Source organism: Amblyomma mixtum, chromosome 2, assembly GCF_055824585.1.
Source record: "Amblyomma mixtum isolate Tamu chromosome 2, ASM5582458v1, whole genome shotgun sequence".
Lineage (NCBI taxonomy): Eukaryota > Metazoa > Arthropoda > Arachnida > Ixodida > Ixodidae > Amblyomma > Amblyomma mixtum.
Genome location: NC_143013.1, coordinates 31,637,162 through 31,662,344, shown reverse-complemented (window position 1 = coordinate 31,662,344; position 25,183 = coordinate 31,637,162). Strand labels below are relative to the sequence as shown.

The 25,183-nt window shown below is 50.6% G+C and overlaps 1 protein-coding gene across 2 annotated transcripts; it reads left to right on the top strand.

The window, feature by feature from the left end:
* The first annotated feature begins 1,103 nt into the window (after positions 1–1,103).
* On the top strand, positions 1,104–24,247 carry LOC149358848 (alpha-2-macroglobulin-like protein 1). 2 transcript variants are annotated; one of them, XM_089568935.1, is made up of 33 exons: positions 1,104–1,184; positions 1,423–1,601; positions 2,602–2,793; positions 3,585–3,640; positions 3,780–3,849; positions 3,927–4,040; positions 4,714–4,798; positions 5,254–5,359; positions 5,738–5,852; positions 6,096–6,217; positions 6,894–7,097; positions 7,800–8,015; positions 8,557–8,874; positions 9,336–9,488; positions 9,928–10,003; positions 10,736–10,851; positions 11,354–11,486; positions 11,943–12,075; positions 12,570–12,798; positions 13,123–13,371; positions 13,725–13,776; positions 13,887–13,982; positions 14,386–14,559; positions 19,791–20,044; positions 20,155–20,365; positions 21,272–21,441; positions 21,756–21,905; positions 22,081–22,161; positions 22,486–22,595; positions 22,882–22,969; positions 23,082–23,150; positions 23,651–23,753; positions 24,129–24,247. In XM_089568935.1, the coding sequence occupies exons 1-33, from the start codon at positions 1,105–1,107 to the stop codon at positions 24,227–24,229; spliced, it is 4,605 nt and encodes a 1,534-aa protein (XP_089425061.1). In that variant the 5' UTR covers position 1,104; the 3' UTR covers positions 24,230–24,247. The 2 variants fall into 2 exon arrangements, with proteins under 2 accessions (XP_089425061.1, XP_089425060.1); XM_089568934.1 differs by having other exon boundaries at positions 11,354–11,490; positions 11,896–12,075.
* Positions 24,248–25,183: the final 936 nt, after the last annotated feature.

Sequence of the window (25,183 nt, the reverse complement as noted above, 5' to 3'; positions counted from 1 at the left end):
ATGGATGCCGCGGAGGCTAGCGCAGTGCCTATTGAGTGGAGGTAGAATTGATAGCGTCTTCAGATGCACTGATTTCCTTGGCTGCCGCATGAACAGTCAGGTGACCACACGGAGTGATAAGCCGCAGACAGACGCAGAATCCCAGGGTAGCAGATCATTCAGCAGTATACTAGTTGCCTCGTGTTTTAAAGAACTTGTCCAAAATATGGGAAGTACAAGAGCACAAAGAAAAGATAACAAGCAGGAGGGAACGTTGTTTCTTCTTTGCCATGTTGCCACGTGCTTGCAGTGCTGCGACCTCGAAAGACGAGCTCAAGAACAAGTGCACGTGTCGCGGTTTGTCGTCTGTAGCCCGTTACACGTGTTCTACTGTCGTCTGCGTGTCACGGTGCGGTGGCAGTTATTTCTCCCGGAAACGGAAAGGCTCAGATGTATGCGAGTGATAAGCGCTTGGCCCTAGAAATAGGAGAGCATCTCGCTGCCCCTCTTCACACTGTGGCCAGCGGGTCTGACGGCTGTACCGCGGCCTTGTACGTGTCGCGCTCTGCTAACGTCAGTGTTTCTGTAGGCGGTTTGGCTCTACTAAGGTGATCGACTGCTGCAAGGGGAAAAGGTAAGCATCTGTGCGAACGTTCATCGCGTACGGAAGTGTCTGCTGAAGGAACGGTGGAAAGCAGATTTCCATTCCAAGGCTTTTGTTTCGCCATGCAGTTTTAGTCTCTATTAGTTCATGACGGTTGTCAAGTGCTGGCATTTAAATATCTGCCATCCGTCCGAGCAATTCACACAATTCACCAGTCCAGGCATTGTACGCCATTTAGTTGCCGGAAACGTACCAGTTACGTGTTTATAGCGTTCCAGTCCTTTGGCTTTCGCCCACCTTTAATGAATGCGGTCAGCCTGTTAATTTTTGGTTTCTGCAACAACTTCCGTCCATTTATTGGTGTGTTTGTTTTTCGACTGCGTGCAACCCGTTAGTCGCCATATTGCATCGCAGTTCTGCGTGATTCTTGCATTGGTGCCTTGAAGTTGAACATCGTTACGGCTCGCCGTTCATGCCCCCCCCCTCCCCCTTATTCATAGCAGGTGCCAAAAGTCTCCGCCATGGCGTCAGGTTGGACGCGTCGACTGCTACTGCTGGCAGCTGTGGTCACGCTGGGAGCAACGCCCACCGTCGCCTCGATGTGAGCATCTGCCCTCGTTGCTTTCTTTATGCCAGCCTTGAAAGCCAGCTCCCATAAAGACTATGAAAGCGGAATGTCTTTTTTTTTTTTTCCCCTCTGTACAAAGATCTTGTTCCGATAAACGGTATTACTATAGGAGACGCTTTTCCTTCTATTCCGTCGCTGTTCTAGCTTGTTCTACTTTTGTGTCATTACATTTTTATGCCATTCAGAGAGTTCACATCATTGTCTCGTGCAGTGAATACCTTGTGACTGCCCCCGGATTCTTGACTCCAAATTCCGCCATCAAGATCACGGCTCTGGTGACAAGCCCTCCGACCGCGGGACAACTTACGGTAGACCTATGGGGCACCCCTTCAGGTATCAACCAAAACAGCACAGTCCTGGCAAGTCGGACGTACGCCGTTGGCGCAGACGGTGAGCACTCGATTCTCTTCCTTCTTTATTTACTTGCCAGTTTAAGACGCGCATTTCAAGACTACACCCTTGCATGACCCATTAGCACTGAAAACCGGCACCGCTCTTGCAGCACAGGCAATACTGTCTCAACAAGCCGCAGGGAATTGAACGAGGTACATTCAGATTGCGAGGCGAGCACAGGAAGTCGCGTAGCGTCTTTGGTTAAACAGTCGTATGAGTTGCCTTACGACTGTCTTCCAATGGACAGGTATCGTTATGAAGAACCCAGATGAGTATCAAATCAACATTAATTCTTTCGTCTTCAAATCGCGTAAGTGGTCCTCATTACCCTCTGTGATTTATTGCTTAGTGCCTAGGTAGAGCCCCTCTTTTTTGCCCCATCATTCGTTGCGCAACACTTACTTGCGCCTAGCCTCAACGCATGTCCTATGACCCTTCTTCGACTGCACACAGCATGCAGCGCTCGCAGATGTATTCCTATACCAGCAGAAGTTGCTTTGATACCCTCGCCACGCTTCTATTGTTTTCAGCGTTGATGCTATGATTTCCGCAGCCTCGCCAACAGAACATTCAGCCGGGGTTCCACTATTTCAGCCGGTGTGTAACCTGCGCAAGCGTGGCGATGTATATGGCGACGCACACGTACACGACACTATAAAAACGAAATGGCGCAAATCGGGAGTGGCCCCTGCCGAATTTCTCGGTCAACCCGGGTCAAATTTGCAGGCAGTCATCGTGCCGAGCACGGACAATTGTCGTTGCACATTCATGTTGGTCCAATTTCGGGGGTGGCACGGGCCAAATTACTGCCTCATGGCGTCAGTTCCTATGGCAACGATCGATACTTGAATGAGATGCGCAAGCAAGATTTTTGTTCGGCTCTGACGACTGTAACGCTGCTTTCACACTAAGACGTTCATTTTGCTTGCATTCCTGAGTTCTCTTCACACGTCCCCTCGCTGGCTACGCTTTCTTCCTCCCCCCTCATTTCCTGCAGGTATTGACGCCGAGCTGCACTTCCACGTTCCCGACCTGAGCCCCAGCGACTTCTCCGACTTGTATCTCGATGTGACCGCGCAGTTCGGCAGTGAGCAGTTCTACAACAGGTCGTCTGTTCAACTGCAGTCCACCACCCATGTCAACGTCGTTGTCCAAACGGATAAGCCCATGTACCGTCAGGGAAGCACAGGTACCTCCTTTCATCAAATCTACTTCTCCTGTTTCTAGCCCTTAATTCTTCTTGCCGCCACAGCCCCTTCAACGTGCCTCTACATTTTTACTCATCGAAACCTTCCCCTTTAAAGGCCAGCACTTCTTCCGCTCCACCAATTTAAACACTCCTCCCACTTTTTTTACTAACCATTCTTTATGTTCATCTTGCCGTCGTATCCGATATTGGCCTCTACCCGACACGTTATCGTTTTTGGACGCCGACAGGTTGCAGAGTTTCGGCACAACAGGGAGAACGTACGCCGAATGTCAGCCGCCCTTATGCAGATCGTATAGGAACTTGTTGCTGTTGCATTGCTTTCCCGTTGCAATTTTCGTTTGTTACCGATCCTCCATCGCCCCGATGTCTGAAGTTTGCTTCGACGCGGGGTAAATGAAGTTCACTTGCCAGTAGCCGCGCTCACTTGCCGGAAAGAGGCCCAGTGCTGGGCAAAGCCAAATGGATAAAATGCGCAAGCAGTATCTCGCTTGAAGTAACGGGGCTAGAAAAGGTGTTGCGGAGCGAAATCTCGCACTTGCGGAAACCGCAGTTTGCTCACCTCGTGCACTAACAGATGTTCTGAATTCAAATTGGTTTTATAACGAAGCCCTAAAACAGGCGAAATAGGTAACCGAGTTTTTTTTGCCGCGGCCGGGATTCCAGCCACACATACTTCTCAACCGGTTTTTACACCTTACTGTTCCTTTTTTTTTCTTTCTCATCTATGCCCGAACGTCGGTTTCACTGCTACTGTAACCCGTTCTTTGCAGTGAACTACCGCATACTGCTGCTTGACAACAGCCTTTTGCCTGTGACTAATCAGTTGGTGAGTTTACTGCACATGCGTTATTACACGATTCTACATGCCGCCAAAGATGGCCGTCCTTTTGCACCTATACAAGGCAAGTATAGGTGCACGCCGAGAAACTTCCTTTCGCAATCTGACACCCTTTCTTTTCCCATAGGCAAATATTACCATCACGAACCCGTATGGACAGCTCTTGTTCGAACAGCAGTTTGCCAATTTCACTGAAGGTACGCAATTTTTTACCCAGTCTCGCGAACTCGAGTTCACTGCGCCGGTCATGCTGACGCATAACCGCATTCCGCAGGCCTCCTGCAAGGATCCTACAGCCTCCTTGCCATCACGGACGAAGGCACGTGGACGATAACCGTGTCAGCAGGTACAAACTCCGGGTCAACAACTTTCGAGGTCCAGGACTACGGTAAGCCCCGTTGTCGGCAACATGCGTATGGCTAGTCGGACGTTATAATTTACCCTCGGGTTACTCTCGGTGGTTTTGAACAGCACCAACGTCCGATTTATATCCGCTGCTTTCTTTAGCCGCTCGTCCAATATGAGTATCGGTGCAATTTTTACGGTACTGAGGTGACACCGTGCATACCTATTGCGTAATTGGTCCTTTATTACAAATCTACTCCCCCTTGAATCCTTCAAACACTGCAGCAGTAGGGTATCCACTTCAAGTTCTAGATCAACTCGCTGTCACCCTCATCTGCTAGCCGTCCGTTCGCTCAGTTAGTAAAGCGACTGCTCCGGTAACGTGTTGGTCCCGGGTTCGAGCCCCGCACCTTGAGTTTTAGTGCAAAAGTAATTACTCCCTTATTACAAGCACTGCTTCACTACCCATCCTGAAAAGGCAATCGGAAGCCTTAATATTCGACCTGCGGGATGACTCTATTTGGATACGGAGTGGCTAGGGGACGGTCACGTGGCACAAAAATCTGAAGGAAGTTCATTATTGCTTAGACGTTGCCTTACACTGTCCTTCAAGACAACTTGATGCTTTCTCGCGTCATGCTAAGCTTAACGGCGTTAAAATTGTAGTTGCAGGGATAACAGTTCGCATGCAAAAGATCGTCCATGTTTCTTTTCAGTGCTGCCCAAGTTCTCCGTAACCATCACTCCAGACCCCAACGACGTCGTCACAAACCCTACTGTGCTGTACACGGTCTGCGCCAAGTAAGCGTACATTTATTTCCCTCCAATAGCCGTGACCATTCGCTTTCATAGCCACCATAGCAATTCAAAATATCTGCACTTTCTGCACCCCTTTTTTTTTCCTGTCACTGGAAAGTCCAGTGCCACTCGCAGCCGACACTGCGGTGACTGGCTGACCGTCTCATTCGTTCTCATACACCCAAGAACGTTGCTGTTTTTTTGCTCCGGCAGGAGGACTGGCCTTCAGCTGGCTAAGCACACTGCCGTTCCCCCTCTCTTGTTCTCTTTGTGTTGCAAAGACTCCTCCCCGGCAGCCTCCTGGCTGCACTACCTCCTTTTGTTTCTTTTTTAGTGGAGGGGGTTATTCATTCCTTCCGGGCTCGAACTGAGACTGAAGTTCGCGGTTCAGGGCATGTCCTCGTTGAAACTCGCACTTGCATCGGCTTATAATGCCTCGTCTATTTGTTTCCTTACAGATACACCTATGGCGAGGATGTTAGAGGAACTGTGCAGATCTACACATCCCCCTCCAACTATTTTTACCCAGTGCGCCAGAAGCCAGTCATCCTTCGGGCTGCTGAGGTACCCGTTCACTGTTTCTCGCAGTGCATATGTTGTTCGGTTGTTCGCCGAATCTTCTCTATCTACGCGTGCTTGAATTTCCTTTCAAGAGCGCAAGGGATACTTGAGCGGGCTGGCTAACTTATTTCGTATGCACGAAGCGGAATCGCAGGCCGGCCGTAGACTGCCCTTCAACCCTTGAAGAGCAGAGTATCAGGCCAGGGGAGCCTGGCATGCTAGAAAAACTGACTGTGTTTATACATTAGTTTGTAGTTATCTGCTACAGTAATCATTGCCTCTTATTCACCAACTACTAATTCCTTAATTGTGCACTGCATCAGGCTTTTGTACATCGATTCCTAGATTAAATCCCATCATAATTTCTCTCCTCTTCGTTAGATAAACGGCTGCTATGACTACGTTTTCAACGTATCCCTGCTGCACACTGCGAACTACACCTACCCTACCTACCCTTCCATCAACGTCACTGCCAAAGTAATCGAGGACGGCACGGGTAAGCTGCACTTGGTGCCTTCTTATACCTTTGCTCATAGGGCTTCAAGTACCCCTGTAGGCGCTCGGCTCCTTGGCGCCTTGAGCATGTTGGCTTGTAGCTCTCACTACAATGTGCGTGAAGCAGTCGGCAAGCATCTGTAAATGTAGTGGTTTCTGCTGCCTTTCTGGCCAGCAAAATAAAACAAGGGCTGCCGTCGTGCATTGCTGTTCTGATAACGGCTCTAACCACATATCTGCGCAGGTGTCTCTGAAACCACGACTAAAATGCACAGCCGTGAGACGACACGACTGCGGCTGACCTTCGGACAGGAGCGCGCTAGCAGCGACAACACCATCAAACTTAACCTCCTCTACAGCGGACAGGTAAGCAGTTCTGGTCATGCGATTCCCAATTCCTTAACTAACCCTATCAAGGTAGTGGTCTCGACACTGAGTATGGTTGCCGCAGCGGGAGCGGGCTCAGCCGAGCGGCAGTGCTGCAATCCCCGGCGCTGGCCGCTGCGAGTGTAAGCCGGGTGACGTCAGACCGCGCTCTCGCCCTCCTTGTGTTACTTCGTCGGCGCTTTCCCTGGCCAATTTGCACATTACCACCCCCTTCTAGCCCTACCTCTGCGCCCTGCTGTCGTCGTCCTCTCTACCACATTCCTGACACTGAGACGGGGCACAATTTGTGCGCAATGGTCAGAGGACGAGAGCAGGATCCCAATTTTCTGCATGACGTTGAACGGGACAGTCCAATCCTTCGCCTTTGTGGTTCGTTCTTGATGGTTTTCCTCTCCCTCTGTTTTTTCCCCCCAGCCAGACCTCTCCTGTGTTCATCAGTCTTTCCCTCCCTCCTATCAATTTTCCCGTTACGCTCTTCTACCCTAGGAATGTATTAACCTTCAGGGCCACTCGGTGGCATGCAGTCTTCGCTTCGGCTACCTTAATGCTCCTCAGAAGGGGCAACACTGCTTCTACCATTTCGCGTTTCCGCTTCTTTTCTTCCCACCTTGTAACTTACAAGCGTCACCTCACGACATGTCTTCAATCCTTTCAGCTTTACGTGAAAGAGCTGGATGGAAGTCCACGCCCGGATGAGCTGATACAGCTGTGCATGTTCGTGGAGCGCAACACGTTTCTGTGGCGTTCATGGGCGACCGGCAACGTGCTCTCCTGCCGAAACTACACCTCTGACGCCAACGGTCTCGTTCTCTTCAGCTTGCCGCCTTTCAGTCAGAGGGTCACTGGCGTCACTGTTCAGGTACGTATAGGGCATGCTTATGATCATAGCCGCTAAAAGCCATATCTATTGCAGTACGCCATATCGCACGTTCTCCTTCCAAAATACTGACTGGCATTAGCGTTTGCCGCGACGTTGGTGGCTCCTATTCGACGCCCTTCCTACACCTTCTTACCCACTCCATTAAGATCCGACCACCACTCTTCGATCTCCGATGCTACCACTCGAGGATGTTTACCTTTTTGGTTGCTGTACTCTGATTGGTTGTAGGCGTGACCTCGTCAGACGTATGGATAACGTCGCTCTTAGGACGCCACATGGACTTGTTGATTAGCCCCATTAATTATCCCAGTTACCCTTTACAATCCTCGCTAATTAGGGTCATTATAATCCTCAGTTCTATTTATTGACTAATGTTCATGTCCAGTGCATAGTGATACACACTGTTATACCAAGTGTCGCATACATTCTTCAAAGTGTACTCCGCACACAAACAAGGACGTGAAGGTACACTCAAAGCACTTTTTTTCATACATTAGTTTATGACTGCTGATGCCACGCGCTGAAGAACTTCGCCTAGCTGGCAGCAAACATGCGTCATTGTTGGCTTTCACGCTATTCCCTCCTTTCGGCGCTCTGGCATGTTTTCCACGCTACAATTAGCACCACTTTCTTATGCCACCGGCCACCACTTGTCTTGACGTACGCTCGATTCGTTCGCAGGCCGTCGCCATAAATTTCCCGCGCATCGTGGTGGAGAACGGTCCCACCCTCGAGAAGCCCTCTGAGCAGCTCATCCTCGCCCCCTTCTACTCTCCAACGGCGAGCTCCATCCGCATCGACCGAGGAGACGGAAGCGTGTTCACGTGCCAGGCCCAGTTCACCCGCCCCGTCGTTATGACTGCCGACGCCAACGTCGACTACCACATCTTCTTCACGGTAAACCTTGGCAGTCAAAAGTGTCATGGCCGCCGACAGTGTCCTTATCATTGTCGTTACCAGCCATCACCCGTGTCCTTCCGCTTCTCCCTTCCCGCACGCTGATGCAGACAGTCGCTTTGCGTACAGTGCCACTGTTTGTTCCCCATGAATGTTCCTTCACTTTATTTCATGTCTTCCTCTGGCTGTTTTCATACTGCACAATCCTTCGCCTTGTTCTGCATTCCCCAGCCTCCACGACCACCTTAAATTACCGCCTGCTCCAGTCTCGTCAGATTCGTCCTATGTGCGGCCCACTTGATCGCTGCGTCCAAATGCCAGTTCTTTTCTTCTCCTTTACTTTCCTAATGTCGTCAACCATGATTTCGAAGCGAAATGAGATCGTCAAACTTTTCTCCACCGTGCTAGAAGCCGGACTTTTTGCAGGAGACTAGGTCTCCTGGACCTACCCGATGTAATTCGGTCCATACGGGACTTCAATCAAAACGGGCACGCACGTCCTTTTTTTCGCTCTGAGTTTCATGACTTGTGACCATCGCAGCTCACTTCTGGCGGCCGGATCCTGGAGACGCAGAACCTCACGAAGCGCTTCACCGAATCTGAGCTCTCCAAGGACCAGTCGGACGGAAACGAGATCAAAAACGGCGATCCTCCCTCGGGCAGCTCCGAGCCCCATGTGGCAGAGCCAGAGACCGTGTGGGCGGTAGGCAGCTTCGAGTTCCAGTCGCGGCTACCCGCGGACGCCAGCCCCGAGGTGCAGCTCCTAGTCTACTACGTGCACCGAGGCTCCGATGGCAGGTCCATCGAGGTTGTCTCCGACTCGGCAGAGTTCAGCGTTCAAAAGTGCCTGCAGAATAACGTAAGCACACTAGTGCTCCTTTGAACATTCTCTTTACCTCTGCATTTAAACAGGCCATTGTCTGTCCTTTCATCGGTGTAAAGCCTCTTCACAATTGCAGGACTGCGCGAGATTGAATCTGAAAGGCATTGCAATTGCAGACCTCGTTTATGACTGATGCATATTAATGGTACGAAAGGCGCGCTTGGCTGACTAATAAAGCTGTGCTCGTTTACCGTATACCAGTGCGCTGTGAATGGCACCGCTTTAACTTTCGGCCGCACCTGCTGGGCTCCAAAGAGCTCGCCTTACAATAGTCTAATACAATACAATAGTTCCTTACAATGGTTCAAAAGCAAAATGTCGTAAATTTCAGTGTCAATTGTGAGTAACGCTTCTAAAGTCAGCTGCGTTAATCTTTTCGCTTCTCCCATTCATTTCCCCTTGCCACTAATTCAAGCTTGTTATTCGCCTCTCTTCAGGTGTCTCTGGAGTTCGATCCGAAGAAAGCTCTCCCTGGCTCCAACGTGTCTCTCTCCCTCGCTGCTACCGCAAACTCCCTGTGCGGAGTCGGAGCCGTTGACGGCAGTGTCACTCTTTTGGATGGTTACAACGAGCGCAATTCTAGGGACGCCGTAAGTTGACCATCGCTTCTTTGCATTTCTTCTCGGTTTACGTGTTCAATGCACAAATTCCTCTATCTTCCACACCTTGCTTACCATTTACAAAGGCTTGCGATACTGCTGTTATGTTCTGTGCGTCAATAAGCGTCATCTATGCTTGTTCAACCGAGTCGTCTTGCTCACGGTGGTCCCTGTCTGACTTACCGCCACGGCGTTTTACATGCCCTCTCAACTCTGTGCGCCGTTCTTTCCTATGGTCGCGACAGAAAAAATATTGCTATTGCAGTCCACGGTACAGCACAGATGTGATCAAATGCTGCATCCTGCAACTGTTTTTACTGTGGCGTCTGTCGAGCCTCGAATTATCACATTCGGGAAGTCGATGCGTCTGCAATGGACAATTTTTTTCGTTCCCTTCTTATGAATGCTAATGTTCTGTTTACCATTCCAGCTTCTCAACCAGATCAGCTACTTCAACTACAGGAACACTCGCACTTCCCTGGTCAACCAAACCTACTGTTCCGCCGGTAAGTGGGCCTAATGAACAGTGTTCCTGCGACCCCTTAATTTGCGTCATTGCCTGGAAGCGGCGGAAGCGCTTGCTACACAGAACCCCCTCCTCTCATTTCGACTGACTGTGCCAGTGAATGGCTGCCGCTCCTATTCTCGGCACGCGGTAGCGCTTAAGATCTCTGGTCATGCACAATCACGTCCTCCCGATTTCGGGCCTTAATTGACACTTAGCTGTTACTGTTCTTCGCATGTAACGGCGGCCAGTGACTGACAAACTCCGTTTTTCCCGTCTTCGGGCATGATGAACGCTTCGGTGTCATCGCATTTAGCCCCTGCTTAAGCAGCGCTGACGCTAGTTCTAATAACCCACGAGTCTGTGGAAATAACCGAGCGATGTCGCAGCTTCGACGAGCTGATCCACATATTCCGCACTGCATCGCATAGTCATTTGGAGTATTTTTCGTATTTAAATCATAGTTTAAATTTGCGCCCATGAGATTTCGTGGCGTAGCGCTCGAGCTTCCTTTGACCGGGTCCTGTTTTTGCGGTCTTAAATCGCTGTTCGCAGCGGGCAGGCGATCAGTACAAGCAGCAGCTCCACTATTCGAAACAGTCACTGCTTTCTATTCAAAAGCTGCTATTTTTTTTCGAGCACAATATAACGTTCCGCTGTACACTGGCGTCGTTACGCGTAGGTTTTATCTGCGTGTATAGTGTTATGTCTGTAGCGACTGCTCTCTTTGCAGACGGTTACCTCTACAACGAACCCTACGAGAAGTCGGGGGATTCCAAGGTGCGGAGCAGGAGGCAGGCACTAGCCCCTGCAGTCTCCTTCAGCTACGACTCCCTGAGCTCATTCGAGGTAACTTTCCGATGATGCACTGCAGTTCGTCACTACATGTTTACGTCCTCGGATTTTGCACGTGTAAGAAACAGGCTTTCACGGGGACGCGTCTTCCTAACAAACGAGTCTAACTGGTCGTGGATGGTGAGCAAACATGCCGTGGGCCTTCAGTTACGTACACTGCAGGACGAAGACTTCTTCCAAATAAACCTACCACGCACAAGCTGCGGTCATCTTACATTTTCCCGTCCATTTTTACCTACCCAACTCCCTGCCACCTCTGGCAACGCTTCCCTTCGTCTGGTCATCGGCCCATTTTGACTCGGGACTGAAGGTTAACAACCTCCCAGCCGAATTCAATGCATTGCACCTGGTGCCCAAGTGCACGAATCGCATTTTCTCCCGCTATTGCACGCCTTCGCTTCGCCATGCCATGTATTACGAATGCATACAACTGTACCCGTATATGCCCTCGACACTCCGCTCTTATTCTTGTTTCACCTTTCCCCCTTTGTCGCAGAACACTGGGCTTGTCATCTTCACCAACCTGCCAGTCCAGACCAGGCCGTGTCCAAACCGCGCTTTCCCTGGCTATCCCAACCATCAAGTGCCTGAATCGACCAATCACTTTCCAGTTTTCTTGGGTTTGGGAGGCAAGTGCAGCAGTTCTCTCCCTCTACACCCCCCCCACTTCAACTTCTCTTCTGTTCCGCTGTTGCTCTGGCTTGTTTTCATCTAACGGTATGACAAAGAAGCTACCTCTGTGCAGAACAGACATGTGCTATCGACTGCTTAAATGGTATCCTCCACGTGGCGGGAGCCAGAGCAACAGAGCACTCCGTTTACCACCATTTCCAGGTGACCTTTATTATAAGCAGGCATGTCACTTGGCTCGTTTCCATGCTTCGCCCTTTAGCTCGCCAAATTGCCGCAGTTTTCCGTTGCTCCCGCCGCGTGAAGGGTGCCACTTCCTGATAGTACATCGCCTGGCGCATGTGTTCTTGATTTGCCAACCACCGCCGCAGTTCGGACGCAGGCGCGTAGGTGTTAACAAGCTACCAGAGCCGCACTAAGACTGCGTTCTGACGACCTTATTTCTCTTGTGGCAGCTGCGCAAAAATTTGCGTCTGCTCCGACCGAAGACTCCTCCGGCGTACACTCTTCGAGACCTGTCGTCCAGGGAACTAACTCCGTTCGCACGCTCTTCCCTGAAACGTGGCTTTGGCAGATCAAGAGAGTGAGGTGAGCATCTTTCGCTCCGGCACTGCGCATGTTTCCTTACGTTTCTGGGGATACAAACGGTTCCTGAAATATAGCGAATATTCTAGTCTGCGTACCCCTGTTTACCCCTCATCATTAGCCATTCCATATGCTGGCTTTCGTTGCTGGCTTTCAGTGATAACGCTATTCATCTGCCATTGATGACCACCACATATTATACCTCCCTTATGCTCCTTGGTTGCGTTGTCGGACTTACGCCGTGAAAGTTTCAACTGGACAGTCTGTGTGCCAACTTGGCAGCTGAAAGCTCTCGCCGATAGGTGAACGTATCGCGCCCTGCTGCTTGGTACATTGCATGTTTGCACCGCGCAAGTATTGCCATTCGGCGACACCGGGCACTACGGCGGTAGAGTAGCATCTGGTCATTCCCATGAACGCACGCGTTGGGTGGTGTGTACTTGGGGTTGTCGTACAGTCAGACGATAACAACGAATGGCCCTTCCTGCATCTCGCAGCCCTGACGGATCCTCCGTTTACTCGGAGACACTCCCGGACACCATCACCACGTGGCAGGGAACTGCCGTATGTCTGCACCCGCAAAATGGCCTCGGCGTCTCTCAAGTGGCGAACGTCACCGGGTTCCAGCCGTTGTTCGTATCGCTCACCTTGCCGGCGTACATGCAGCGCAACGAAGTGGCCACGGTCATTCTCACCGCGTTCAACTACGGCGATGAGTGCGTAGCGGTAAGTGAACGCACCTTCAGCAGTAGCATGGCGCAAAAAAGAGATGAAATTCTACAAGCATAGGACTGATCGATCGCTGTTTTCAGTGGTAACATTTCTGTTATCCACTTTTTTTTCTGCTTACCATTATACATTCATAGAGGATGCCATACCTACTCATGCTGCTCCTCCAGTCTCGAATGTGGACACTCAACAGTTCTTTGAACTGCGTGGCATACCGCATGATTTCGCCACGGACAAGTGGCGTCTCGTGTCTCTGATCCTTCCTCCTTCGTGTGAAACATTAGTTACCCCTGATCATCTGACCACCCCTTCTGCTTCCAGGTTCGGGTCACTCTGAGGTCCCTCGAAAATCTCAAGGTGGTTGGCGGCCCCAACAGCACCGACGCCCTGCTCTGCCCTAACTCCACCACCTCCGCGTCTTTCCCGTTCGACGTGCGCGCAACCACGCTTGAGGTGTCCCGGCTCCATGCCCGCGTCCAAACGAGGCCTGACGCCCAGGCCCAGTATCCTGGCGTCCACCTGTCCAACGTCAACTCGAGCGACACTGTCATCCAGGCCATCGATGTTAGGGTAAGTGCAGGAAATCTTGTATTGGAGGGTTCAAGGTCCTCTGCACTGCTGACAGTATGGCAGCAGCGAGCGTGGGCAACGGTGGTCAAAACGAGCGGCTCGCGGTGCCTGAACAATTTCATTAAAAGGACGCATGCCAGTGCATCTCGCCTACTGCTTCCCTATTTCCGTAGCTCTTGCCTTTTATGTTCGGCCTCTGAGACACCACGTGAACTGTCGGTTACGTTGGTAACTGCAACGTGGTCGTCTGTGCTTCCGAATCAATCTTAGGCTTCAGCCCTATGCGGTGTTAGCAGAGTTATATTTCTCGCTCCCTCCCTGTTTTGTTCTCATCCGTACCCTTCACCTTGCAGCCTGAAGGCTTCCCTATCACAGAGACGAACACGTTGCTCCTTTGTGCACCAGGTATGCGAACTTGACTGTGGTCTGTGGTTTCTATGGACAGACTTGTGTCCTTTCCTCGCTTGTTTGCTGTACGTTTGCCCTTCATCACCGTTCTCATTTCTCAAATTCAGGTGATGCAAAGAGCGCCCCGGGCACCCTGGATGTCGACCTTCCAACGCCCGTGGCTCTTGTTGAAGGCTCTCAGCAGGTTGTTCTGGTTGGCACGGGTAAGTCTCCAATACCCTTTAACATACTCGCGACGCCTATGGGCCGCCACTCCTCACATTTTTTTCCGCTGCATCTCTATGCTGCACCTTGACATCACGCCACTTCAGCCTACTCCTTAATGGTCAACTGAGCCTTCTTTTAATGAATTTACTCCTGAAATGTTGTTCTTGTTAATCTGCGACAGGATGATTACTTGGTAACCAGCAATTTGCTGCTATGAAGACAATGGCGCAGTTAGGCTGAAATATTTTTTGTGTACGCTCAGTGATGGGTGCAAGTTCGTATCCTGAGCTACCGCCTTCTACCCAAATTGTTGCACTTGCAGCTGCTGTTAATAACGTACTGCCAGTGTTCCCCTCTCGTATTTGTCCTTCATCGAAGCACATATACTCGTGGCTGCAGGAGACATCCTCGCTCTTGGCTTGAAGGACCTGTCTGTCCCCACCATCACCTATTCCAATGCCGAGGGAACACTGGCTGTGCTTGCCTCCAGCGTCAATCTCCTCAAGTACCTGGAGCACACGGGGACTCTCACAAACACGGTGAACTCTGGCCTGCGGTCCCGCATACGCCAAGGTTGGTCCGTGACCGGGCTCACTGGAGTATTACCACCTTCTTAATACTGCTATGACTACTCAGACTTCTAGTTCAACGCTGCACGCTGCCTTCGCAGGACAGTACGAATATTTACGGCGTTACGAATATTTAGGCTCCGCAGTATTGGCACCACATTCGATTTCTGATGTGGTCGGAACTGTGGTAAATATGGTCTGAACTGTGATAAGCGCCGGAGCGGTGGGCTTTAGCCTAGCCCTAATGTGGTGCTGTGAGGCTACGCATTCAGTGGCGAGCCTTGTATGTGGAACATGGTTCTTCTATTTCCAAATACTGCAGAGAGAGGGGTCTCGGAGTTGTTGTTTCAACATCGTGACCCTTTAACTAAGCATAGTGTTACAGTTTCGTTTTCATGTTTGTGTTGTGGCGCCACCCGGTGCCGACGGTTTAGAACTTGCGAGGCAGCAAGGCAATAAAAAGGACACAGCTCTAGGAGCAGTTGTTCGTTGCGCAGTGGAGCGCGTGCATCATCGTCCGTTTCTTCGAGCCTAGCCGTTGACGGCGACCGCCGAGCCGGTCCGCCTCTCAGCATTGCTCGGTCCACCAACTCGTTACAAGTGGCGACGAGGAGAAAAAATTCAAGTTCAAGTTCGTCTTTTCTACGCCCCTTCTGCGCACGTGAGTTCTTCGTTGTTCTGACGAGTTCAACGCGCAAGATTTCCGTCATGCCAATGTTCGGCAACCTCGAAGCGTTCGACGGAGGAGGAGGAGATGCGTGGCCTTGCTACGTTGATCGCCTTAAAGCTTTTTTCATCGCGAATGACATCGCAGAAGCAAAACAGAAGTCAGTCTTCTTTAGTTGTTGTGGACAGAAAACGTATGCTCTCTTGCGGGATCTCGTGAAGCCCGCCCAACCGCAAGACAAAACCTTGCAAGAAATTCTTTCTGTTCTTGGTGACCATTACTGCCCCAAGCCATCTGCTGTCGCGCAGCGTTTCAGGTTCAACACGCGTGTTCGCGTGGAGGGCGAGTCAGTCAGTAACTTTGTGGCGTCGCTCAAAAGCCTCTCTGAACATTGCAACTTCGGAACTGAGCTTAGCAACATGTTGAGGGACCGCATCGTGTGCGGCATCAACGACACAGCCGTGCAGACGAGGCTGCTCGAGAAAGCAGACCTTACGTATGAAGATGCTGTACAGACTGCACTTGCCATGGAAGCTGCGAAGAAAGATGCCGGCGAGATAGCGAGCTCAAGCCGAAGTGCGCTTTCCACTTATCAAGTCGCGGCATCAAAGGGGCGTGTCACATGCTACCGCTGTGGGGATGAACACCTCGCGTCCGTGTGCAAGCACATCAGTAGTTCGTGCAATTACTGCAGGAAGCAGGGACACATTGCTCGAGTGTGCAACTCGAAGAAAAAGCACGCTTTGTCACGGAAGGGAAAATTCACAAAGCCAAATGCAAATGCGTCCGCGCCTCCGGCTCGCAAAACTTCGTGTGGAACTCATCCAGTCAACACTGTTGACAACGACGTTTCTGCTGACGTGTTTGACATGTGGCCAGTCGACACCGTCGCGCCGTCACCACCCTTCACCGTAACAGTCAGCGTTTGCGGTAAACCGCTCTGTATGGAGCTGGACACCGGTGCGAGCGTTTCTGTCATGGAAAAAAATCGTCTTCAGGAGCTGCTACCGTCAGTACCTGTCATGCCGTCTGATGTACTCCTGCGAAGCTACTCGGGTGAGCTCACACAAGTTCAAGGTAGAGCGGATGTCACAGTGCAGTTTCGTGACAGAAAAGCAGTGCTACCTTTATTCCTGACTGGGGAACGTTCACCTACACTTCTGGGCCGGAACTGGATTCGAGAACTGGGCATTGAGATTGCTCGCGTGGAAGCAGACGTTCATGCTGTTTCTGATGTTGAGGACCTTCTTCAAGCATTTCCTGAGGTGTTTGAACAGAGCCTGGGAACTTTCAAGGGTCCAGAAGCCACAATCCATGTTCCACAAGATGCTGTACCAAAGTTTTTCAAGCCACGGCCACTGCCCTTTGCCCTGAAGGATGGGGTGTCACAAGAGCTTCAGCGCCTACAGAGGGAAGGCATCCTGGAGCCAGTCACTTCTTCAGCTTGGGCTGCACCAATTGTTCCAGTGGCCAAGAAGGATGGACGTGTCAGGATTTGCGGAGATTTCAAGATTACCATTAATCCAGTAGCTGTGATGGAAAAGTATCCAATTCCAAGAATTGAGGACCTGTGGGCCATGCTGTCAGGAGGTGAGAAGTTCACGAAGCTGGATTTGAGGGACGCCTACCAGCAAATAGTTCTTGACAAAGAATCTAGAAAGTATGTCACAATCTCCACACACATGGGATTATTCCAGTATACACGTCTTCCTTTTGGCGTGTCATCAGCACCAGCCTTGTTCCAAAGGGAGATGGAGAACCTTTTCCGAGGGCTGCCGCATGTTGCAGTATATTTCGATGACATCCTTGTCACTGGCTCGAATGACTCGGAGCATCTTCGCAACCTCAGTGCTGTCCTATCTAGACTTCGTGATGTTGGACTTAAGTTGAAGTTCGACAAGTGTCATTTTTTCGTCCGACAAGTTGAATACCTCGGGCACATCATAAGCAAACAAGGCCTGTCTCCAAGTTTGAGCAAGGTATCTGCCATCCTTCATGCACCTGCACCCCGGGGCGTCAAGGAGCTTCAAAGTTTTTTGGGACTTGTGAACTTCTACAGGCGTTTTCTACCAAACCTTTCCGGACGCCTCCGCCCTTTGCATTTACTTCTCATGAACGAGAAGAAATGGGTGTGGGGAAAAGAGCAAGAAAATGCATTCAATGTAGTGAAGCAGTTAATAACATCCGCCCCAGTCCTAGTACATTTCGACCCAGGGAAGCCACTGTGTCTCAGCTGCGATGCCTCACCGTATGGGATCGGCGCAGTTTTGGCACACAGAGAATCTGATGGTCGAGAACTGCCCATTGCTTTTGCCTCCAGATGTTTGTCTCGTGCAGAGCAAAACTACAGCCAACTCGACAAAGAGGCATTAGCCTTTGTATTTGGTGTGGAAAAGTTCCACCAGTACTTGTGGGGCAATCATTTCACTGCTTATACGGATCACAAGCCTCTACTAGGATTACTGAATGATGACAAACCCATTCCAGTGCAAGCATCACCACGACTAGTCAGATGGGCATTGAAACTTTCTGCATACAAGTACAAGCTTGTGTACAAGCCTGGTCTGGACTTAGGTCATGCGGATGCTCTCAGTAGGTTGCCGTTGCCTGCAAACAACGTGGATCTACCTGCACCTGCTGAAATGTTCATGCTTGAACAAGCATACCCAGGACTGTTGTCACCTGCCATTGTGGCACAAGCTACAAAAAAGGATCCATTCCTGAGCCACGTAGCTCTTGCTGTCCTGCGAGGTGAAAAACTTCCAGCAGGACCAGAAGGAAATCCATTCACAGCAAGGAGCAGCGAACTCAGCCTCCACGAAGGTTGCTTGCTGTGGGGTTCCCGAGTTGTTATCCCAAAATCTTTGCAAGCCAAAATCCTAATGATACTTCATGCAGGGCATCCTGGCATTGAGAAAAGCAAGACAATTGCCAGAAGCCACATCTGGTGGCCGGGAATTGATGGAGACATCACTAAGAGTGTAAAGAGCTGTGAAACCTGCCAAGCTTACCTACGTGCACCGCAACGCATTCAGCACACGCCATGGCCGTTTCCACAGAGGCCCTGGTCAAGACTTCACGTTGACTTTGGGGGCCCATTCATGGGTCATACATTCCTGGTCATTGTTGACGCCTATTCAAAGTGGGTTGAAGTTTTTCCAGTGACGTCAACATCAGCGGATGCTGTTATCAATGCTTTGCGAACAACATTTGCGCAGCATGGACTGCCGGATCTCATAGTTTCCGACAATGGGCCTGCCTTTGCAAGTGAACAGTACTTGGAATTCTTGGCACGTAATGGAATACGTCGCATGCTTGTGCCTCCCTACCATCCAGCTTCGAATGGTGCCGCAGAGCGCGTCGTACAGACTGTCAAGAACAAGATCAAGAAGAGTGGATCTGGATCTTTCCAAACCCAGATTTCGCGGTTCTTATTTCATTACAGAACCACGCCACATGAAGTCACAGGCAGAGCACCGTGTGAAATGCTCATGGGAAGGATGTTCAAGACACCTTTGGATGTTCTTCGCCCAAATCTACACACTTCAGTGCTGCTGAGACAGTTGAAGCAGAAACTACAGGCCGATAAAGGGTGTCGTTCTTCTCCATTGCCGAATGTGGGAGACAACGTACTCGCAAAGAACTTTCGTCGAGGACCACCGTGGGTACCCGCACGTGTCACGAGCACTACAGGTCAGTCAGCAGCTACAGTCTGTCTCAGTGACGGTACTCTCTGGCATAGGCACGGCGACCACCTACGTCCTCAAGTCGAAGAAATCGTTGAGCCTACCACTGAACTATGGAGGCCTGAACCTACTGGAACACAGGGCGTTTCCAGCCACCCATCAACAGAGTGTGACACCAGCTTGGCTGTTTCTGTGGACTCTGACCTCACCGTGAGTGGTACTAGTGGCACAGAAGAGACAACTGTGAACGTGACTGGTGGTACAGAAGAGACTGCTAAGAACTCTCCCAAGTCAGCGTGCAGCACGCCTCAGTTGCGAAGAAGCACGAGAAGCCGCAAGCCAGTGCAGCGCTACTCTCCATAATGTTCTTCTCTTCTTGAACAAACTAATGGGGGAGGACTGTTACAGTTTCGTTTTCATGTTTGTGTTGTGGCGCCACCCGGTGCCGACGGTTTAGAACTTGCGAGGCAGCAAGGCAATAAAAAGGACACAGCTCTAGGAGCAGTTGTTCGTTGCGCAGTGGAGCGCGTGCATCATCGTCCGTTTCTTCGAGCCTAGCCGTTGACGGCGACCGCCGAGCCGGTCCGCCTCTCAGCATTGCTCGGTCCACCAACTCGTTACACATAGCTGGTCAACCGCAATGTAAGCGTGTGAAGGGCTACGCCCCCGCTTGAGCTTGGAAAGCTTGAAGTGCGGCTTATCGCAGCCGTAGCTGCCTATTCTTCCTGTTGGTGCACGCGACGTTTTTCACAGTACAACGCAACTTCCACTACGGCTTGCATACTTACCCACACATAGACACGTGGGATATCTGCGTGTGTCAAACTACCCCCATAGCAGTGGCTGCGTAACCTGTCTTTGCTTCTTTTCCTTCTCCTTCAGCGTCCCAGGCTCAATACAGCTTCCGGTCCTCCGACAATTCGTACGCTCAGTTTGGCTCCAACGAATTCCCGAGGAGCGTCTTCCTCACCGCCTTCGCCGTTAAAGCTCTGAGCGTCGCCAAGGAGTACCTGGGTGCCAGAGCCGACGCAGACATCGAAACTAGCGCGCGGTACGTTCTGCAGCACTGGAATGCTTCCACGGGCTGTTTCGTGGAGGAAGAACCCGGCTCGTCACCCTTCGGCCCCAGCACAGCCGTAAGCCCAGATTCTTGATAGATGTAGACGCGCTCAACTTGCTCGAACCTGTTTCGTTCACACCTTCTGCTTGTTTGTTTTTGAGTCGCAACCCGACTTTCCCTTTGCAGGCTGACTTCACCGCAGCCGTTGGCGCCATGCTTCTGGAGAGCGGCTTGAACATCGCTAACATCACAGACGGTGTCCTCAATTGCATAGACGCCAACAATCTGCCTTCCAACCACACGACGGCGCTGAACGCCTACTTTTCCGCACTAGCTGGGCGCGCTGACAGAGCTAACAGCGCCTTGGACGCTCTCCTGAGCGAGGCTGAAAAAAGCAGTGAGTGCGCATTTTAATATAATGTCCAGACGGCTGATTGTTCTATATCAAGACTCCTCGACGCAGTTCAGTCGCGTACAGCTACACATTCGCACAACAGAACTGAACTCTTATTCAGAAGTACTTGTATTTGGGCGTGTTGGTTCATAACTTTTCAGGAGGACACAGGGGCGCAATAAGAGAGACTGACATAGAAGTAGACAGCGACGAGCGCTCGTCCCTGTCTACTTCTATGTCCGTGTCTTTTATTGCGCTCCTGTGTCCTCCTGAAAAGAACTCTTATTGTTTGGTAGTGTTTCTAGTGCTGGAAGAACTAAAGTTATACGCTCTTGCTACTGGAAGAGGGCTTTCGACTCGTTTAGGGGCTTCATTGCAGTGCACACACAGCACTACGTAGAACTCCCACTGCTAATTCCTCCCAAATGAAAGCATCACAGCTCGACATTCGTAGTGGAGGTCTCCTGATGCTTCTGCACGTCCAGGAACTTGACAACCAACACACTATCGCCAAGATGTATAAATGCATAGCGTTAACGGGATGCTACGCCATACGTATAGCGCTCATAATTTACTTAGTACTACCTTCACACCACTAAGTAATCACCGCGTTGAAGGCTGCGGCTGATGGCGTGTAGTGCTGTAAAGACTCATAGCAGAACCGTATTAGGGCTCAGCACCAAGAACCCCACACGTTGAAGAAAGTAGGCGCATGAATCATTATCGTAGACGCGACTCGCATCTGATCAGTGGTCAACCATCGATTATAATATATTGCTCCTATAGTCTCCACGATCCTTCCTTCTAAGCTTCTCGGATGATTGAATGATTACCAATATTTGTCCACGTTCGGCTTTAGAGTTCAGTTCATTCTTTTCCTTTTTCTTTCCCCTTCTCTTCCTTGCACAGGTGGCTTAACGTCTTGGAGCGGCGATGGCCTTACTTATGGCTCGGCGGACACCGCTGGTTACGCCGTTCTCACTTTGAAGTTGCTCAACCGGAACCTGGGAGAAGCACTTCCCATCGTCCGCTGGCTCATGCAGCAGACCTACGCTAGATACACTTTCTCCTATTCCGAGGTACATGTGCTCTCTGTAGAGTTTGCTGCTCATAGCCTCACAATGATGCCAGTTATCGCCGCTAGGGGAAAGTTTCTGACCCTAGAAATGCTGAGCGGAATGAACTTTGCAGGCACAAAGTTATGGCCAACGTGTTCCGATGTGTGGTATATCTATTCGCTACCTGCTTTATATCAGCACTGTTCGCAGAGTTGCTGTGTGCTCGCGGAAGAAATTTTCGCTAAGCGCCCGTTCCATGTGACCCTTGCGGTGCCAGCATTGTTTAACTCGGAACTGATTGGTGGGGCTCCTCTCATGTCATATTTATCTTCCAGGTCTACAGTGTCGCCATTCAAGCACTGGCACAGTACTCGAGCGCCGCATTCTCAAAGAACACGAACTTGACCCTGAACGTCGCCGTTAACAGCTCTTCACCCGAAACGATCCACTTCCCAATCGACGAGCAGAACAAACTGCTATACCAGGTACCGCACTTCTACTCCAGTATCGGTTACGGTTAACAATATATGAGGGGAAGTTGGTCTGGCTACGCATCGAGTGCGTCAATCGACAGAACTTCCTTCTTGCTGTGAAGAACAGTTTAATCTTTCAGTATAGGACTTCCGTCATTCACTTAACGAGATACGTTCTCTCTCGCAGGAGCGTCTCCTGAACAAAAGCGAGTCGTACAGCTTCAGGGCATCTCTTGGTGACAACAGCGTCGGGTGCACGGCCTTGCAGGTTAGTGCTGCATATACATCACCAGAGCAGGAGACTTCGCTACTTAACCCCATGTGTTTGCCTTTGTACTTACAACGAAAGTTTCGCATCCTTCGGGCTACCCTAAACAAAGATCCTTATGCTCGAGCTTCGGAGCTATTTCACACGATCACGACTCTGGTCACATAAAAGCAGTTTGAATGCTCTCGTCCAGGTACTCCATATAGTAGACACAGAGGATGTTGTTGGATAAAACAGGGCAATCACTGTTTTCCTATAGAAGTCGCAGTTTCTCTCCGTTCCTTGCCCGGCTTCGGTAGGCTCACTGATGGTCCGTCCTCGCAGGTTAAGTACTACTACAACTCCAGGAATAGTCCGGCTCGGCGGGGCCTTCAAGTTAACGTCTCCACGACATCGGGCCCGGACTGCAGCGCCGAACTGGACATATGCACACGGTTGGTCCATACGATTTCCTTTCCACGTAAACTGGACAGTTTTCATCTTCCAGTTCGCTGGCACTGCGTCTTACCGCAATGATGGCAGTACTGGACCTTCATATCTAGCGGCAAAAGTTGTGCCGCATACTCAGCCTGTCTTTCCACCCTCTTTCTGCCGCACCCCCCCCCCCCCCCTCCCATGTACTGTCCAAACTATGCTGTCACTATGCTGTCACTGTCAGCCCCTGTGCACCTCGCGACCATTTCCAACCACGCGCTTCACCTGGCGTCCTTCTTTCTGCAGGTACACCGAAGGATTCTTAAGCAGCTCTGCGGTCGTGCAGATTACTCTGCTCTCTGGATACTCTGCGGACGACCAGTCTCTCAAAAACGTGCGTTAAGCGATATGCTTTAACGCTCGACTGCGGGCCGCTAGCTTTCCGACCAAGCCGGTGTCTGCTCCTGCACAATCTGAACTCGACGGTGCCTTTTTTTTTCTTACAGCTGGTGAGCAGCGGTGTCGTTAAGCGGTACGTCGTCAGTGGCAACCTGATTCAACTGATCATTCAAACGGTAAGAACTGCTCACTCTAGCCTAGAACGTTGGTTTTAAAGAGCTGTACTCGGTCAGTCTTCATCGTTCCCTTTCACATCTTTCTTCATCGCTGCGCTGCTCTGAACACCAATGGCTCGGTGTACAATGTGCAGCCGGCCAAATCCGTAGCTGCCGTGTCTGACGGCCGCTTTTTCTAGGCTTATGTGCTTTACTACGAAGCAAACTTGCGGAAAGCTCAATATTAAGGAAGGCCGTGCAGGAGCACGAAAAAAGCGGCCGTCACGCATGCCACCTCAAGATTTTGCAGGGTGTACATGGAAAACCTGTCTCCTACCACGAAGGCTGCACGGATTTGCTCAAATCGTTGTTTTTGTCGGCCCAAAAACGTTGTCAGTTTTGAAGGATCTTCCTGCTATCATTCCGCCTGTTGACACTTCATGCATACAGCGATAGCCGTTAAGGTGCGACTTAACTGTAGGTGCAAGTGTGGATGTTCTTACTATTCCTTGATCTTGCAGCTGACCGTACAGCCCACTTGCTTCACCGTAACAGAAAGCAGGAACCTGCAAGTGGACAACCTTCAGGATGCGATCGTGGAGGTGTACGACTACTACCAGTACCGTAAGCATACAAAATTTTGCACCCACTGCACGAGTACCATCTGTCGCTATCTTTACCATGCCCAGAGCAGGGCTTCCTCCCCTCATTTTTCGCGGCAAGCGGTAATTCCAGCGCGCTTAGCTTTGCAGCTGTTTCTCACTATAGCTTCTTGTGTATGCTAAGGTGTGCCGAGGTACTGAGGTGCACTGAATACCATCGGCTAGTTGTGTACTTTGTCTAAAGGACAAGCCAGTTTCCCTCTTCCTTTCCTCTCCAATACCTTCTATTTGTTGCACTTGACGGCCTAGCCAACTGTTGGCGGCGCGAAGGCCAACGTAGCTGCATACACTCGGACACGAGCTCTAGACTGCGTTAACTCGGTTTCTTCCAACGCAGAGTACAAGGCAACAGCTGGGTACGGACTGGAGGGCAACTGCACAGTTCAAGTTGCGCCACCTACGAGCCTCGGCGAAACGGACAGCGTGGTCTTCGTTTAATGATCGCGTCCCATTTCCTCTTCATCCATCCATCTCTACTCATCTCCAAGCATCGGGACAAACGATACCAAGTGCCTCCAAGTCCTGTTTTGTGGCATCTTGTGTTCGTCTGTATTTTAGCACTCGCTCCTCTCATCCTCAATAAATGCATGCACTCAAGACATCCTGGACATTGTTTCGTTTATCAAAGGACCTGCACAATTTGATCACAAGGTTCAAATTAGTTCAAATTAGTTGAAGTTTCGTAGTATCCGTAGGCATGCATTCAGCGTCCTAGCACTCTAGTAGCTTTCTGCTGTGCAATTGGTGAATTCAGGTCACTCCACGGCTGCTAAAAAACGCCTCGAAGTGTGTCTATCAAGAAAATTATGTTAAAGGCTGGCAGATCACCTCGAAGGTGCCGCAGTCGGATAACCTCTTGATTCTGGGCGCAGTTTTCGATGAATTCCGGATTCTCTCGTATCAAGACACGCATTCCGGAGTACCGGACGTCGATCCATGGTATCTATGGCCATACCGGTTTCTCAACCGATATGGTACAGAAGCTGACGTCCTGAACTCTCTACAGAACTTATTAGATCACGGCTGGTGCAAATTTAGCGAATGGCCGAGCGAAGTGTGCACCGCGTCAAGGACTGAAGGACTAGGCAGTCTCCTGCGGTATTCATCGCACGTGGATTGATTATCTGGCGCTCATGCTAAAAAGGGTGCAGCTCTTATTTATTTGGCTGGCGCTCCTGTTATTTATGGTTGCGTTCAGATATTTCGCTGGGATGCCGGACCTGCTGTTAAATTTCTAGAACTAGAATTTATTACCGTGGGATCCAGATGAAATTTATCGGTTCCGGAGTTTTTTTTTCAGATTACCTCTGAATTTAACTTAGCCGTAAATTACGTATACCAAGCATTACAGTATACCTTTAGCGCTCTTCAGCGAGTTTCCTCCCGGACAAC